The sequence below is a fragment of the Drosophila teissieri genome, chromosome 3L (assembly GCF_016746235.2).
Source record: "Drosophila teissieri strain GT53w chromosome 3L, Prin_Dtei_1.1, whole genome shotgun sequence".
Classification (NCBI taxonomy): Eukaryota; Metazoa; Arthropoda; class Insecta; order Diptera; family Drosophilidae; genus Drosophila; species Drosophila teissieri.
The window spans coordinates 7,461,241-7,478,364 of NC_053031.1; the positions used below are offsets into that span (position 1 = coordinate 7,461,241).

Here is a 17,124-nt window from a genome sequence, read left to right on the forward strand (position 1 = left end):
TCTCCATCTCCATTTCCCCTTGGCACAGAGATCCGTTGTCATCAGTTCACAAGCCGCCTGCTCCGCCCCTGAAAACACTGAAACATTGAAATACTGAATACTCTCGTACTGAAATGTTGCCCGATGTTTGCACAAATTGTTAGCGACTGCCGCAGAGATACGGTTTGTTTTGGTTGTTCTTTTTGTTTGGCTCGCTTTTATACGCTCTGCCCCACGGCTGTGTACAAAAAAATTTAAGGAAAACCGTCCACTGCCAACAAATCAAAAAAAAAAGGAAAAAAATGTAAAAACATTGTGATTAATGCTGGGTTTTAGTGAAGAAAATGCTGGAGGTGCTGGCAAGATTAGTCGTTGGTAATATTGGTTGACCAAGCGGATTGTGCTCCATTTCAGCAGGCTTAAGTTCTAGGAATTGTTTGAAGATCTGGCGATGAAATGGCAATCTCATATAGTACCTTATATCACTCCCAAATATTAAAGCTTGGAGTATTGCCAAAACAAAGCGTGAAACCGCTGCCAAGCATCGGTACTCCAGGTAAAGTTCCTACCTACTTGAAAACCCAGCGACACCCATCACCTTCCAACTATTCCAAGTATGACACCCCGAGATGACAACAAAATGTTTTTCTTTATTTTGTGTGTTGGGTTCTGCTCGCAGTGGTGCGCTTCACCTTTTCAGCTGTGGGGTGTTAATAAGATATCAAATATGCATGTGGCCGCGCACCCATCAGAAAACCCAAGCCCAAGCCCAGATCCAGACCCAAACTCAATCCCAATCCCGATCCGAGTCCCAGTCCCAAAGACCGGAGACCATCGACCAGAGACCAGACCCAGTTGAGACTTTGGCCCGTGGCCGGCGCGAGATCTCGCTAACGAGGCGCGTTTGAAAATGCAGCATATAAAAATAAATAACCCAACGAAAATCGGAAAAGGTTTAGCACCGAATCTGTTAGCTCACTTTCTACGACCACGAAAAAACGTTATAAACACTATAATCACTGTAAGAATTCTACAAGTCAATAAGGTTGGAAGACTCTTTAAATAACTTCTCCTTGCAAAAAAAATGTTCGCCTTTAAAATTCCTAACTGACTAAGCTATTGAGGTCTGAACTAAAATGATATGGTATTAAGCACACACATATATAGCAAATCCAGGACCTAGTGACCAAAGGTAAGAACAAATTTCAATACCCTCGTTTAGGGTATCTTCGAAACGGCAGCAGCCAAAAAGTGCGACACAGCCGGCGTTGAATGTGCCCTGAAGTTTTGTTTATTTTCGGAGATAAAAACAAAAAAAAAGAAAGAAAAACAAAAATAATAAATCGACAGAGGCAGCGATTCGACTGGGACAGCTCCATAATAAATGCCCCAAAGCACTCAAAGCTTTTCTTATTTATTTATTTTCGCGCACACAGATACGCCGTCGGATTTCTTTATTATGCGATTTGATTCGAAAATAATTCAAACGAATTTCGGCGCTGTCTGGCCATTTTAAGAGCGCGTGCGCAGCAGCCAAGACAGACAAGCACAGGCGCAAAGAAAAACCCTCTGCGCATTTTCGCCCAGTGTATTCCACATAAAGCGTAGCACGGTAGCCGAGCTACAGGTTCGAGTGCGGCTGTGTGTGCTTGTGTGTGCGAGAGTGTGTGTGCTTGTGTGTGGACGATGACGCTGGTAAAAAAAATAATGAATAAAAGAAAACCTGTACACAAAAAACCAGACAAATAAACCAAATACAAAGGCCTTCTCCTCGCAGTCCGTCGTCTTGGTCTTTGGCTCGGTTTTAGTGCGTGCGGCTTAACTGCAGCGTGGCAAACTGGTCCGCCGAGTGGTTGTGCCCTCGCCCCGCGTCGCCTCCCGCTCCCGTTCACCCGTTCCCCCTCCCAGCTGCCCCACATCCCCTCCAACGTGCCCCCAAATCCCAAGATCCCAATCCCAGCCAGCAGAGTGGTGCTGCACAGTAGCCGCACGCTGGCCAAAGTTCTCCCGTCGCTCCTCCAACCGCAGTCCTCATCCACAGCACGATCATGCACTCAACGAAAATGCAAGCAGTTCTAGCTGCTTAATATATATTTAAATATTATAGCTAATTCTAGTTTTAAAAGTATTAAAGTCTTAGCTGAGAACCTTCTTGTTTGAATCAGTTTCAAAGCCGATTTTTGTATTTTTCATCTTATTTAAGTCTTCCCCGAGAACCTTCTTGTCTGAATCAGTTTCAAAGCTTTTCTTTCCAAGCTAGAGCACTATTTCTTCCAGTGCCTTTTGTAGCTCCGTCTCCAATTCTCCTCTGCAGATTGGGACTCCGAGTCTGCGGCTCGTCAGCGATTGCAGCCTCCTGCGCGAGGCCTTCACGGCCCCAAACATTATGGCTAATAGTTGCTCCGATCCCCTACACACGACCGCCTCCCTCCCCCTACCAGCCCACAAAAGTGGGCGGGGCTGCACTTATTATTATGCGCTGGGTTCTGTTTATGTTTGGGTTTCTTGCGTTTTTTCGCTGCCTTGTTTTTTTTTTTTTTTTTTTTGGTTTTTTGCCGTCTGCGTCTGCTTTGCGTTTTCCAGAGAAATCTGGCCAGAAGTTTTCCTTGTACATACGATACGTCCTTTAAGGTCATTAAACGAGCTTGGCTTGTTAGGCAGCGAAACTGAGTCATATAACGTATTTCCTTTTTTTTTTTTGCCAAGCTGATGATTGGCTTAATCATCGCTCAAGTTCGGCGTCAAAGGTCGCGGAAGTTTGTAAAAACTGAATGACATCGTTTTTGAGATGTGCCAATGCCGCCGACACTTGAAAAAGGGTTGCGCTTTAATTAATTAATCAAATCGACAGTAAAAATTCCTTACTGATCTCACTGACTCACGATCTTGTGAATGGCTAAATGGAACCAGAAGATTACACCACCAACCCGTCCACTTTTGCCGTACAATGTTTTATGGTCAAGGGGTCAATTTGTAAGTCAACTTTGGGTACACTCACTTCTCCGAATTTTGTTCCATTTTCATTCCTCTCCACGAATATCAACTTAATTAACTGTTAACAGTAAAACCGTATAAAAAATCCCAAAAAAAACAAAAAAAAATCGGACGGGCGGAAATGATTGCGTATACGGCTCGAAAAGCCCATGCCCAAAGTTAATTCCAAGTCGTAAGTAATAATTATGTTGATGGAATATTCATAACAGGAAATCCCTCTTACAGCGCGAGTGCGAGTACGAGTGTTGTGATTAAAATTACATAGAGTCATGCACAATCAATGCAAATGGGAATGTAAATGTTGAATAAAAATTGTACGCAGCCCATTCACAATAGGAGTTGTTGCTGTAATTGTTGTTATTATCATTGTTGTTGTTATTGTTGCTGTTGTTGTTGTTATTGTTGTTGTTGTGGCGCAGTTGCTCACTGAATATCAAGTTACTGGGCTCGGATTTTGTGAAGAGGAACTCATTGAGTGCACCACAGTGTGCACTTGAGCACTTGAATGGGGAAAAGATGTTCAGCTAGCTAGTTTAATAATATCTCAAAGGTAGCAAATGCAACAAAATAATTAACCAAACAAGTAGTTAGAGAGCAATAGATATGATTTAGTTTATGGTTTATTTATTTATGGGCAATATCAGTGAGGAATGTTTATAGATATACGGATTCAGTTGCATGTCTAATTTCCCTGTGCACCACTCAAAGTTATTAACTCAATTGAAATCTTTAGATGCCGTGTTTCTGAAGCTGCATGGATTAATTTAAATAACCATTAATCATTAGCGCGCTCAAGTCAAGCTGGTGATATTTGAATAGAGCTCCTCGAACAACACCTACCAGCCAAAGTCGAGTGTAAACCGCAGTGTGGTTGCCTTGCACAGTAGTTATCGCATAAGCACATGCACATCAAATGCGATTTATTTATTAGCACCCCACAACATCGGGCTATAGTCGCCGGCTATTACTTTATACAATGCCGCTGCCTATTTGGATAAACATAAAACCCCCAAAGAGCATTAAGCATGAGCGATCCATGCGAGGGCCACACACAAGCCAACATCCATATCCATCCAGTTAGTCAGTCAGTCATTCATCCAGCGATCCATGCCATATCCCATCCAATCTCAAACCATACCATACCATACCATACTACACTATACCATACCATACTATACCATACTATACCATACCATTGCGTCCCATCCGCTGCTGGGCTCATTCACAGGCACTCGGCGTCGTCGCTCGCCTATTTCTGTATGCGTAACGCAATCTATTCATAAAATAAAATTAAATAAAATAACAAAAAAAAAAAGAGGGAAAAACAACAGCGACAGAGGCGGCAACGGCGGCGGCGGCTGAAAAATACATATTTTCATTTACAAGACCGGAAGAGCACTTCCTCCCTGATGTGCTAGCTGTACCATCATCAATCGCGGCACCCGCACCAAGATACTCGTATAGTGGCAACCAAAGCGACGACAACGCACTGCCCCATGTTGCTGTTGATGTTGCTGTTGCTGTCGTATGCTAAATACTAAGTACTGAACGTATGGCCTGGCCCGTGTCCGCTGTTTGAATATGCAACTTTGACTGGGGGCCACCGACATATCCACCGCCATATCCACCTCCACATCCACAGTCATCCAATCCACAGCCATCAGATCCAATGTGTTTAGGTTTGTTGGACTAGCAAACCGCTCGACTCTCCATATGTCCGCTTGGCCACTTGTCCGTATGTCCGCTTGTCCGGCGGTTCCGTTGTCCGCTCATTGGAAATGCAATGCCATGTGTGTGATTTTTATTGAAGCACATCCAGATATAAAACAAGATTTATGCGAAATGAATATATTCATGTTTCGCCGGAGCTGGTTAGATCTTTTTCGGTAAATCATTTATAGCCCATGCGGAAAACAATTTCTTGTAAATATGGTTATCAAAGTATTATACGTTTCTAAAAATAAACTAAGCAGATGGCATTTTACCCTTTCTTTATATATGTACACTAAGTATTTAGTTTTTATTCAGTTTTATATGACATTCTTGATCTTCGAATTAACTTAAACAAATTTTCTCCTGCTCTTGATATAATTAGAAATTTGCCAAACGTGGCTGGGAAAATATTTGAAACAACATTTAGCACAAAACTGGCGCCTTTGCAAATTGCCTTCAACTAACCCGAAGTGCTCATTAAATCGTGGCGTAAAAATTTTCGGGTGAAAATTCAAACAACAATCTTAGTCGATCGCGCGGTGTGCGGAAAATTTGGGGGGAGGGTGAAAATGGCGAGTGGGGCGAAAATAAATTCGAATTGGAAACCATGGCCATGAGGATATATTTACGGCATTCGATATTTATAGTTTGAACTCAAACAGGTGTAAACCGTAAAATAGCAAAACATTGTTTAAATCATTTCATTGTTAGCTCCGCGCTCCCCGTCTTAATTTGTTTTGTTTTCTGTTGTCCAAAAGTGTAAACAAAAGTGCCAACAAATTGCTGAGGAGAGAATGAGTAAAAGCGGCGACTGGGGATTCCAGGAAAATCCGAAAAACCCGCGAACGAAGACGGGGCCTCCAAAAGGGGGTACCTCGTTCTCATTTATAATGTGTGTAGTTCATCAAAATTTTTTGGCACGCGGCCCCTTGCGGTGGCATTGTTCTGGTGCTGAGATATCCAGCCGCAGATACCGATACTCGCGGATACAGATACATCAGCGATATGAATATATAGTATATGTATATGTATAGCAGATACTCCATACATGCGCACGGATCGCAGGCTTAATTTGAATTATTTGGCCGTAAATAAAGCACAATGGGAGCGGGAAATGGGATTTTTATTTCGCTGTCCGTCTTTGAATTGGTCTCCCCAACTGACAGAGCCCAGAAAAAGCATAAATATTTATTATCATAAGAAGCAGCAGCCCCTCATCCATCCCCCATCCCAGATCCGAGATCCCAGATCCCATATCCAACATCCCAGCAACGGCAGCAGCATCAGCAGCATCACTGAAAAGGAAAACGATTTCTCAATGTTTTTATATCGCAGCCAGTCCAGAGAGCTGTGTTTCAGTCTCAGTTTCCATTGCCGGTTCTCAACCTTTTGTGCCACAGCCAAAATAAAGAAAAGATCAGCTTGCCAAGCACTGAGTTCTGGCCAAGACTTAAACTTACCTTGTATCTTAAACTTACACTCGAAATAGCTAAAAATACGTTTATATACGTTGGTAATAAGTAATAAAATAACCATTAAGTATAAACTTCTAGAACTCCCAAAAGTATGCCACGAGTTCTAGCTCATAGCTTATAATGAGAAGCGGCTTTAAGACAACTATTAGCAGTTTCCTCACCTAGGCACCCATATACCTTTTCCGTGATTCCATTTACAGGGTATTCGGGCAAGACAAAAGACAAAGACGCGCTCTTGGAACCGATCGAGAAACTTGTTTAGCACGCGTTACAGCGGCTGCCTGTTTTTCAGAGCGGGGGCTTTCAAACTGTTTGCGGTCGGTCACTCTTCACAAACCCACTCGTACCCCCTGAAACCCAGCTCCATACACACACCCCTCCTCCCCTACATACCCCCAAAAGAGACGAACCCCGCCCACTTGGCTCCCATATCGAGTGTAGTGCAGGGGTTTTGGGCATACGGTTTTACATATATTTGCTTATAGCAGCACACAGAGGGCTCTCGGCTTAATCCGTTTGGCTAAACGTTGATTACTCCGATCCGGAATCCCAATCCCCGCCGCCAAGCCATCTTGCTGCCCCCAAAAGGCGTCCCTGCGTGGGCTCATTGTGGAATTTCTACACTCATTCTTGATTGTTTCGTTTCGTTTTACGCTCTGGGCCAAATGTGTTGTCTTTTGGGCCTGCATTCCAGCTGAATTGGTTTTGCCCCGGACCGAAAAATCTCTTTCGACCTGGACAGGCCCGATTTTGGACGCTTCAAAGTGGTGTGTGTGTGTGTGGAGGGGGGGAGGGGGAGAAGGAGATAATAAATTTGAATTTCCATAAATTATTTCGTTGCTACACGACAGCCAGCAGAAGACGACCCTCTTTTCCACTTCATTGTACGTCGTTCCCTTCTGAATGGTCAAAAGTCCGATCTTGCGTGAATTTCATTCAACAAAACTTCTCTGTTTGGCAATTTCTTTTTGGCGTCTTTGTCGTCTTCGTTTCATTTTTATTTATTTAACTTTTTATTGATCGCCTTTTGGCCAAGGCTGTTGGAGATTGATGGCGGCGAGCAGAGGGCATACACAGGTACACATGTACTCGTACATACCAAAATCCGAGATCCGAGTTCCAAGATCCATCGTAGTTATGGTGCGATGAAGTGATCAGGCCTTGACATTGATCAAATGCCAAGAGCACACGGTTGCTGTGGGCGTAGGAAACACACATTTCGACTTGTCAAGTTTTAAGCATGAAGAGGTATTTAGGAAATGGCTGAAACAGGGATCACCAAATTGAGATTTTTAAAGGAAGCGTGCCTGAGAGAATATGGGTAAGATAATCTTCTTTATATAACAGATATAATTTATTGATTATTGTACAAATTGATATTACCATTTTTCTGTGCAAAGTTCAAGCCGATTATATTGTTTTCGTTTAATACTAAATGATCACTATCTGAAATCTGGCAGTAGCCATCTACTTAATTTTGAGCTCTTAAGTTATACATTTGTTATAGGTTCGTTAGCTTCATGAATAATTACAAAACCGAATAATCAAATTAATAAGGGCTAATGAATGAGTCTGACCGAGGTGATCGACTGATCAGCTGAAGCTACTGAATTGGATTTCATACCGCCGATGATCCTCAATCAGCTAAAGATCACTTAGCGATAAGAAATCCCCCGAACCGTGCAGTATTTCATAGAATTCCGGATTGCCACAGCTTGAGATCTGCTTAGGCCTACGACTTTATATCGGTATATGACCATATATAAGGCACACAAGTGCCGGACACCTGAGGAGCGGCATAATCCGGCAGCGGCATTAATTCATGGAAATTCCGTCAAAAGAAATTTTAGCCCCCTCCATATCAGTCCACCATAGCCATCCACATTACTCTCTCGCACACACATGGTAACCAGTTTTAAGTTTCTTCTTCTATTTTGTGTATTTCATTTTAATTTTTTTTTCTTGCTTTTTGGCAACGGCGTCAAGTCAACTGACAAAGCTAACAAACAACCTTCGTCATTAGCCAAACTATGGCATGTCAACGAAAATTAGCATTTTTTACAGCGGGAGGCCGGCAGCCACAACTATGTCTACGAGTACAGCTACACTTGGAAAAAAGTATATTCCACTAAGTTTATAAACTTGCCTGAATACAACTAAGTAATTTGATATTTTAATGAGCCAAACCATGTCTTTATTATTTGGACGTCCTGTACTCAAGCTCTTGTCTTTGATAAACATTGATTTTTCTTGTAATTAGAAACCCCATGTTTAGAGACATAATATAAAGAAGATGGAGAGAACTGCAGAGTAACATGTAATCTATTATGTATTTAGATATATAAACAACAATATTGTCTTAGTCTTAGATGGAAGAATTTTCCTCAGTGTACGAGATATATGCAGGGGGTCTGGAGAACCCGATTTACACTTGGATCTAAACACTGTGCGCTGTGAACTGTCGAGCCTCGTCCGATGTGTAGGTAAAAGGCCGACTTCGGTCCGCTTGATGAACTATATCCACTTTATACACATTTTATAGTTGTTGATGTTGTTTGTGTCGCTGTCGCTGTCGACGGTGCTGCTGGCGTCTCTGCCGACGCCTCTGCCTCTGCCGCTGCCGCTGCCGCTGCCTACGCATCTTTTGCAATTTCGTTTGAGCCGCCCACGCATTTGAGTTTGCTTAGAAATAAACGGCAAAGCAGCCTACAAATTCAAATTAAAGTTGTATTCGCATTACTCGCTATATTTTGTCACTGCACTAAACAAAATAATGTGACACCTTTTGGGGGAAATTATATCATATTCATATAAGATTTGGCACGCCATAATTCTGAGTGCTATATCGAAATCTTTAGACAAACATCAGAAACGAGGAACAAAGTCTTAGGGAACTATAGCTTGAATGTGCTGTCAATGTCTAGTTACTTTAGGTTTGTTTTTTCCTGTGTATAGGCCAGTCGAAATCTGCTCTCGTGGGCTTTATGGCCACAGATATATAATACAGTTTAGAGCCAGCCCGCCCGAGTGTCTGCCACATTTACCACAGCTCCCAGCCGGTATCGAAGTATCCGAGTATCTGGGTATCTGGCCATGCTATCCATCTCAGCCAGCCTATCTGGAACTGTAGCTGTAGCTCTGTTGCCAGCTCCATCTGTATCTCTATCTGTAAATGTATCTGTAGATATATCTGTATCTGTATCTATCCGGCCATCGGTTAAACCTCTAAAGTGCCATAGATTATTATAACACACGCGCTATGCGACTGTGCTGCGGTTAGCCGCAAAACTCAAAGCCGAAACAGACACTCCAAGCCAAAGGCCCCACACGAGCTAGGTATATAGTATGGCAGGCTAGATGCCCCTCCCCTCCCCCCTTCGACTGCATTATGCATGCCCAAATTGGGGAAAAGGGAGGGGGGGTGGGGTCGAAAGGGGACTGGACCCACCCATTGGTAGGAGGAACACTAGCGCGAATTAAAGAAAAAGGCTGTCAACAAAGCAACGGTAAAGAAAATGAATGAGTGGAAAGCCCACAACGGAAATGGCAATGTAAAAATAAGTTATGCTTGGTGGATGTGGTAAATAATTTTAAGTGTGGGCTTGGAGGGGGGCAGGCTGTCGGGGGGTAAACACACCTTAAATAGTTCTATTACCAACTTTGCACTCATTCATCTGCATGCAAGTTTAGATATGTACATTCACATCTTTTTAGATAAACAACATTGTAGAGAATTTGTATCAAATGAGTCATTCGCCAATTTAGTCTTTTATATCTTATTGTATTAATCGAAAGTCTGTTAAAAGCAAATTTAGAGCCAATAAACTATAGCTGTGCTCGCAAAAAAATTAACGACTATCAGCGGAAATTAGTGAATGGAATTGTAAAAGCCACAAAGTCTCGAGAAATATGACAAAAATCATAAAGTTGAAATGGCCACGCCTTCTTGGGGGCACATATTTTTTTGAAATGTGTGTGGTGTGTGGTTGAAAGTGCTGCCAAAATGCAGTTTAATCACCTCCGGAGGAGACAGCCCACATGGCGAACCCAAAACGCAGCCCACACCAAATATGCACATTAGAGAGCACGTAGAGAAAGAGTGGGTTAAAGGCGGGGGCTGGGGCGGCGGTCCCCGGGGCAGGGGGCAGGGGGATCACATCGATCAAGCAGCGGGCTGCAGATTTAATTACCAGACTGGGAAGTGCACAGCGAAAAATATGTGGTTACTTTGTGCTGGCTAGATCTTACAATAAGTAAAAACTTATGTAACTTACTGTAACTTATCTAAGTAAGGAAGATATTAGAAAATATTGAAACTATTTTGTTTTGACATTTTAGTCTTAGAAATGATATAGCTTAAGCCATGCAAGTAGCAAAAGTGTAATATTTTGTTGCCTGCTTCTAGGCGCTTTAAAAAATGTCATATTACAAGAAGTATCTAAGCCAGCCTATTTTTATCCGTCCATCTCTATCTCTATTTGTATCTATAGATGTATCTGTAAGTGCTGTAAAATTTTAATTTAGTTTGCAACGAAAATTCTTTTAGTGCTTTTCTTTTCACTGGCATGGCAACAAGCCGAAGCGAAAATGAAAGCTCGAAAAGAGTCGCCAACGTAGCCCCCTCGCCGTGGCCCCACACTCCTCTCCCCATCCGCTCCCGATTTGGGCGTCGACGGCGCTGCCGACGCCAACGCAGCAAGACGCGCGCCGCCAACGTTGAATGAAATTTCATTCATTTCATTCACAAAAATCCACCAAAACGAAGCCAAAAAGGCAATGGACACCAGTCACGCATGCGCGGCTCTCAGTGGATCGGATTGTACATATATTGTGCATATATAGATTGGATGGGGAACTCCGGGGGAATGGGGAGATGGGGAGGCGGTCTCCAAGGCGGGGGCATCGCAGAAATTACAGCGAAAAATATGCAGCATGTCTGGGCGTCTCGCAAACGTTGTTGCCCAACCGGAAGTATTAAATTCCAATTATGGCGACAAGATATTTCGCCGTCTCGAGATCGTTTGTCGCGCTGCCTTTATTGCTTATGAATTTATTTAAATATCAGAGGGATTCCAAAGGGGAAGGCGCCCAGGATCACCGATCTCCACTAGCTGCCCACCACCTCCATCAATCGCAGGCGGAGACGCTGACGCACATCATCGAACTGTGGCAGGGGCACCAGATTCAATTCCTCGCCAGAATCCAGGCGATGGTCGTACAACTCCTCGCCATACACATCGTGCCAGTCTGGAAAGGGTAATATTTAATACATATATTATGATATGGTTAATTATTTAACGATTGACATCGATTAATTCCTTAAGGTATATGTATCCTCTTACCTCTACTGAAGTTTTGCGCGTGGAACCTCACCCACAAGGTATATCTATATATATCGGTTCTGAGACTATAGCCCATGATTTTGATATTCCGTAGCTTGGGCTTGTCGCTGTTTGGATGCTTTGTGGGCAGCATTCCGGGTCTTGGGTACTGACTGAGGGCCACATGCTCATCCGCTAGGAGAGACTAAAATAAGTATAAGTAAGTATAAGTAAGTATGTAACTTACCCCTTCCCAGTCCCATTAGTTGATGGTAAAGACTTTTTCCCTCGCCACAGGTCAACTCCTCGGAGCTCTGGCAGTTGGGCAATTTGGGTAATCCCGCCAGATCCACCAAGGTGGGAAAAACATCCAGGAGTTCTGTGATCCCGTGATGAAACCTTGCTTGGGCGAGAGGGAACTGCGGAGTTCTTATGATCAGCGGAACCCTGAGAGCCACCTCGAAGTTGCTGTACTTGGCCCACTCGGCGTGCTCGCCCAGGGACCAGCCATGATCGCCCAGCACCACCACCACCGTCTCATCCAGATCCAATCCTCCAATCAGCTTGCCAAACAAATCGTCCACATAGGACACCGAGGCGTAGTAGCTCTGTCGTATCTGAGCAGCCTGAAGTGGCGATATCGGCCCGTAGGGAAACGATATATTGGAGTGCTTGAAGTCATCCCTGGCCCGCACATCCGTGTAGGGATTCCAGGCCACTGCCGGCATATCCGGCGGCTTCAGGCTGTCCTCCGTGTAGTTGTAAAACTGGGAGAGGTGGAATCTTGATAGAAATTGCCGTGGAAACCGGAAATTAATGTGAGGCTTGTGGAAACCCATGGCCAGAAAGAAGGGTTCCTGCTTCCGCGTGCTCCGTGACTCCACAAAGCGCAGTGCCTCCGCCACGGACTCGATGTCCGGCAGTGTTTTGTACGGCTGGGTTTGCAGCTCCACTGGACAGATGAGATTCTTGCGGAGAATACCCTCCTTATCGGGACATACGGGCGAGTTCATAAACTGCTCGGTACGGGGACGAAATGCTGGAGCCGACCAACTTAGGGGATAGTCATCCGTGTTGTTGGAGGAGAGGCCAGGATGGAAGACCTTTCCGCAGCTATAGGTGTAATATCCGTGCTCCTTGAAGTACTGCGGCAAAGTGGTGAAATTTCCGGTGAAAGTGCGCCAGTAACTGTAGAAATCGTACAGACGCAGAGTATCCGGTCTTCGACCTGTGAGCAGTGAATTCCGGCTGGGTGCGCACAGAGATTGCTACAAATTCATTATATATTTTATAATTTCACATTTCAATGTCCGGAGGCTGCCAACCTGACTGTAAGCTCTTGTAAAGATGTGACTTCCCCTGGCAAAGTCATCCAGATACGGTGTGCTGGCCAGCGGATCGCCATAGGCGCCAATAACTGGACGCAGATCATCGAAGATCACCATCACCACGTTCGGTCGTCGTGGCGGAGCAGCTGCGTCCAGCAGCACTGGCATCATCAGCGAGAACAGGAGACGAGCAGTGATCATGTCTACGGCAAAGGAAGCTCACAACTGTTTACTCGAAGATGCCGACACGGCGGATGTGGATGCCGGCGAGTTTGTTGTGCTACCCTGTGCCCATGAAATCTGATCAGGGGTTATATCAGCGGCATATACATTTTGTTTGCAAAATTAATAAAAATTTAAATATTCAAAAAATACATATATAATAATGTTAAAAATCTAAAATAATTTCGAGTTATGAAGAGTATTGTTTTTAATATTCTGCTGTACTCGAAGGGTATATTTGTGCCATGTTTCACTTGCTTGCTGATTCGCGCGGTAAAGTCCAAAGAGCATGGATAAGAGAAATCGGACGGGCGGCGCAATTCAAAACCGCCCTCCATTATATTTCAATTGAATTTAACGGAAGCGCGCCTCGTCGACGCTTACAGTGCACTTTTTGCAAATACAGTGAAAGTTCAGTAACAAAAATATCACATCTGTAGCTCCAGATATTTAAAAATTAATAATTAAACAAGTTACGAGTATATACAACCGACTTCATTTCATATCTCTTATGTATGTATAATCCGTAATTATAAGCTTATACCATAAAATATATTGAAAAATGTTGCAAAGCTTTTATTTAAATACATATATATTATCTAATTTGTTTGGAGTTTAAAACTTATGTCACTTAAAAACCTTTTAAAAAGACAAAACACTCTTTCAATGGAAAACATTTCTTAACAGTTTTTTTAACGATTTTTTTCATAACTAGGATTAATGTCTTGATTTCGAGATAGGCATATTTTACTGTACATGACCATGTTCCGAACTGGAATGGAATCGGGGGCATTCCGCAGGCTGGCATGAATAATATTTACACATAATATATAATGATTTCTAAGCTAACGATTAACAATAACCAAAGAATGGAAGCTTTGTGATATAGTCACTGGGTGCCAACAACGAAAGCCGAAATGGGGATCAACATTTGGGGTTTTTTTATGGATAATTTTCGGGTAATCCACTCTAGAAAACAGTTCCGCAGTTGTAACAGCGTTTCTCGCGCATGGCCAAGCAACAGAGGATTCCCAGCGGGAAGAAGAAGATGGCGCAGCACAGTCCGCAGGCGGAATAGGTGTCCTCCAGATATCCAATCCTACAAGAAGGGCATCCGCCAACAACGATGATCTCCGTGGGCATAGCAACCGGAGCCGGCTGAATCACCACGCTCACCGGCGTCGTCTCGAAAGCTCCGTAGGTTGGCATGTGCATGTTGGGTGGCGGTGCACTGGGTGCTCCCTGATGCACGCCCACGTTCGTCCGGGAATCTGAAATAGATATGGATTTAATTGGAGGGCTTAGTGAGCTCATTACTACTTACCCTGCGAGGGACTGTTCATGACTTCTTCGTAGCTCGGCGGCGCAGCATCTTTGTGGGTATCTGCCATTGTGGCCGGAAAGCTTATTTCCGTGACTCACTACCTCCGTATTATTTAAAAAATCTAGCCTTTTTTTACTACGTCTAATTGCGTTAACTTTTTCTGCGTGTTTTCTTTGTTTTGCCGCAGTCAGTTATCGTTGCAACAGCTGAAAGCGACTATTCTTATCGATTAGTTATCGTCTGCGCGAAATATATATCGTAAATCGGTTATTTGAATTTGAGTCAAGTATTGAAAGCTTAGAATATATTTATTTAGGCAAAAGTAACAAATGCAACTGCACATACATCTTTTTCTATAAAAACCTATGAGCAAACTTATAGTAGCCATCTATTTGGCTTTGAGTGAGTGAGGATTTCTGCTTGGCCAATACTTTTTCAAAGTCCTGTAGCTCGATTTCAGTGGCCTCAAAATCACGCTGAAAAGCCTCGATGGCCGCCTCATTGCAGAGATTACACATATCCGCTCCAGAATACCGGTCGGTACGCGCAGCGATCTCCTCGAGAACCACATTCTTATGAAAAGGCATTCGTTGGGAGTGGAGTTTGAGCAGAGCCAGGCGCGATTCCTCATCTGGGGCTGGTACATGGATGAGCTTATCAAAGCGACCTGGTCGCAGCAGGGCATCATCGATCATATCCGGACGATTGGTGGCTGCAACCACAAGTATATGCTGCTGACTACCACCGCCCACAATACCATCCATTTCGGTCAACAGCGTGGAAAGAATTCTCAGCTGTACCTGGCCACCTCCTCCGCCACTTGACACCGTCCTCCTGCCAACAAGGGAATCTATAAAATTGAGTGGATTAATGACTTTTAATGGCCATAACCCTTAGGCGACTTACCTATCTCATCCAAAAATATTACACAGGGTGCATTCTTTCGCGCTGTGTCAAAAATCCGCGAAATAAATCTTTCCGCGCAACCGACGTAGGGAGAGTACACCTCCGCCGCCGACGTGGCAATGAAGGTCATGTCAGCCTCCTTGGCCAGACACTTGGCCACGGTGGTCTTGGCACATCCTGGAGGTCCATAGAGCAGCACTCCTTTTGGCAAACTTAGTCCGAACCGGGCAAAAGCGGCGCTTTGTCTTAGACCCGCTAAAACCGAGACTTGTAAGGTGCGTTTCAGCGCTTCCATTCCTCCAATAACCTCAAAGCCAGCCGTCATCTTGGCGACCCGCACATCTGTCGATCGAGAGGCACTCGGTTGAGTTTGTAGCAGCGTCTGGTGAAATATTTGCTCTAAATTTAAGTCATCTTTGTTTAGAAGTTGCTGTTGAACACGGCGCAAAAGAAGTGTTAGATCCGCTATCACATATCCCTGAGTGTTTCTCGCTATGTGATCGAGTGAAGTCTCTGAGATTTTTAGCTCGTTGTCTAGGCAGAGATGTTCTACAAGTTGTCTGCGCTGCTCTTCGGTGGGCATCTCGATGGACACCTCTCGCACAAACCGTCTGCGCGCGTGTTCATGCAAGGTGTCCGGGAATCCAGAAGTTGCCAGACATATAATGCCTTGCGGAAGTGCGTCTATCAGTTTGTAGAGCTGAGCTGAAATCCGCAGAGAATTGCTATAGTTTTTTGTATCGGCGGCACCCGTTAGGGGACAGAGCAGCTCCAGATCCTCAATAAGTATCACAATTGGCACTAAAACGAATATAAAAGTATTAATGGTTTCATGAAGTTTAAGCAACGCTGAAAAATTTACATAATGGACGCAGTTGCTCCTTGAAAGTTTCAGCAGCCTGAAAGATCCTCCTCAACTCCTCTTCGGTTTCGCCGGGATATGAGCGCAGCACCTGGCTAGCCGTAATGCAAAAGCAGTTGCAGCTGTGACGACGCAGGAACTCACTGAGGAGACGACTTTTTCCACAGCCCACCGGACCCACAACTAGTGCTGTAGTAGGGAATCTGTGTGAAAAGCTGCTTTTAGAGGTTTCCAGGAGTTGCTCCAAATGCTCCATGGGTTGCTCGAAGTTGTGGGGCAGATACTTTGAGGTCAAGTCCAATGAAAAGGGCGTTCCCAGTCGTATGTCCACCAGGAGTAGTATAACATCTCTCGTTATTTCAAAGCATTCGTCATCGGCAACTCCTGGAGCATCGGAAATCAGCACACTGGCAATGCCCAACTGTTCAAGGCGTCTGTGCTGCACGGAGCAACCTTTGGTAAGCTTCAGGTGGCGCAGAAACACTCGCACATCGTCCTCCAGATCCTCCAGGGAAACCAGAGGTCGCTGCAGCAGCTCCTGGGTGACTGTGAGCACGCATGAAATTCGCTGCAGGCTGGAAACTAACTTTAGTGGCTCCACAAGCACCAACCGCTGATTGGTGGGGCAGAACGGCGTCAAGGAGGTTACGATTCCATCCAGGAAGCAACAAGTTTCACTGCCGGCACGCGGAGTTACCCAACAAACTGCGTAGCTGCCGTCGCTAAGGTGGCAACGATACCATCCTGTTTCAGTAGAATCCTGCTCCAGGGGAATATAACATCGTTGCGGCTGTAGATCGCTGTCGTCCAGCAGGGAAAGCGGAAAAGCCGGGAAATCCAACTGGTTGTCGTGCATTTTGTTTACCTCGCTTCGTTCAGAGCGATAACATAATCGATTGCGGTGTATTTTAGCTATTTCTAGCTATTTACTTCAGCTGCATCCGCCTATCGATAGTTGTGCGATAGTCGCGGCTTGCAGACATATAGCTGTACTCTTCTG

General features: G+C 44.3%; 3 protein-coding genes across 4 annotated transcripts; all 3 read right to left on the bottom strand.

Annotated features, from left to right (window-relative positions):
* Nucleotides 1-11,134: 11,134 nt before the first annotated feature.
* Nucleotides 11,135-13,126, bottom strand: LOC122617360 (iduronate 2-sulfatase). Of its 2 annotated transcripts, XM_043793200.1 has the most exons (4): nucleotides 12,808-13,126; nucleotides 11,730-12,750; nucleotides 11,504-11,677; nucleotides 11,135-11,408 (listed from the first exon to the last, which is right to left on the bottom strand). In XM_043793200.1, exons 1-4 carry the CDS (start codon nucleotides 13,009-13,011, stop codon nucleotides 11,269-11,271), a joined length of 1,539 nt encoding a protein of 512 aa, XP_043649135.1. In that variant the 5' UTR covers nucleotides 13,012-13,126; the 3' UTR covers nucleotides 11,135-11,268. The 2 variants fall into 2 exon arrangements, with proteins under 2 accessions (XP_043649135.1, XP_043649136.1); XM_043793201.1 differs by lacking the exon at nucleotides 11,135-11,408 and having other exon boundaries at nucleotides 11,561-11,687.
* Nucleotides 13,127-13,585: 459 nt separating this feature from the next.
* LOC122617423 (brain protein I3) lies at nucleotides 13,586-14,569 on the bottom strand. Its single transcript, XM_043793274.1, has 2 exons — nucleotides 14,357-14,569; nucleotides 13,586-14,303 (listed from the first exon to the last, which is right to left on the bottom strand). Exons 1-2 carry the CDS (start codon nucleotides 14,421-14,423, stop codon nucleotides 14,002-14,004), a joined length of 369 nt encoding a protein of 122 aa, XP_043649209.1. The 5' UTR covers nucleotides 14,424-14,569; the 3' UTR covers nucleotides 13,586-14,001.
* Nucleotides 14,570-14,645: 76 nt separating this feature from the next.
* LOC122617028 (spermatogenesis-associated protein 5-like protein 1) lies at nucleotides 14,646-16,992 on the bottom strand. The gene is made up of 3 exons (XM_043792669.1): nucleotides 16,125-16,992; nucleotides 15,263-16,063; nucleotides 14,646-15,206 (listed from the first exon to the last, which is right to left on the bottom strand). Exons 1-3 carry the CDS (start codon nucleotides 16,978-16,980, stop codon nucleotides 14,710-14,712), a joined length of 2,154 nt encoding a protein of 717 aa, XP_043648604.1. The 5' UTR covers nucleotides 16,981-16,992; the 3' UTR covers nucleotides 14,646-14,709.
* Between the last annotated feature and the right edge of the window lie 132 nt (nucleotides 16,993-17,124).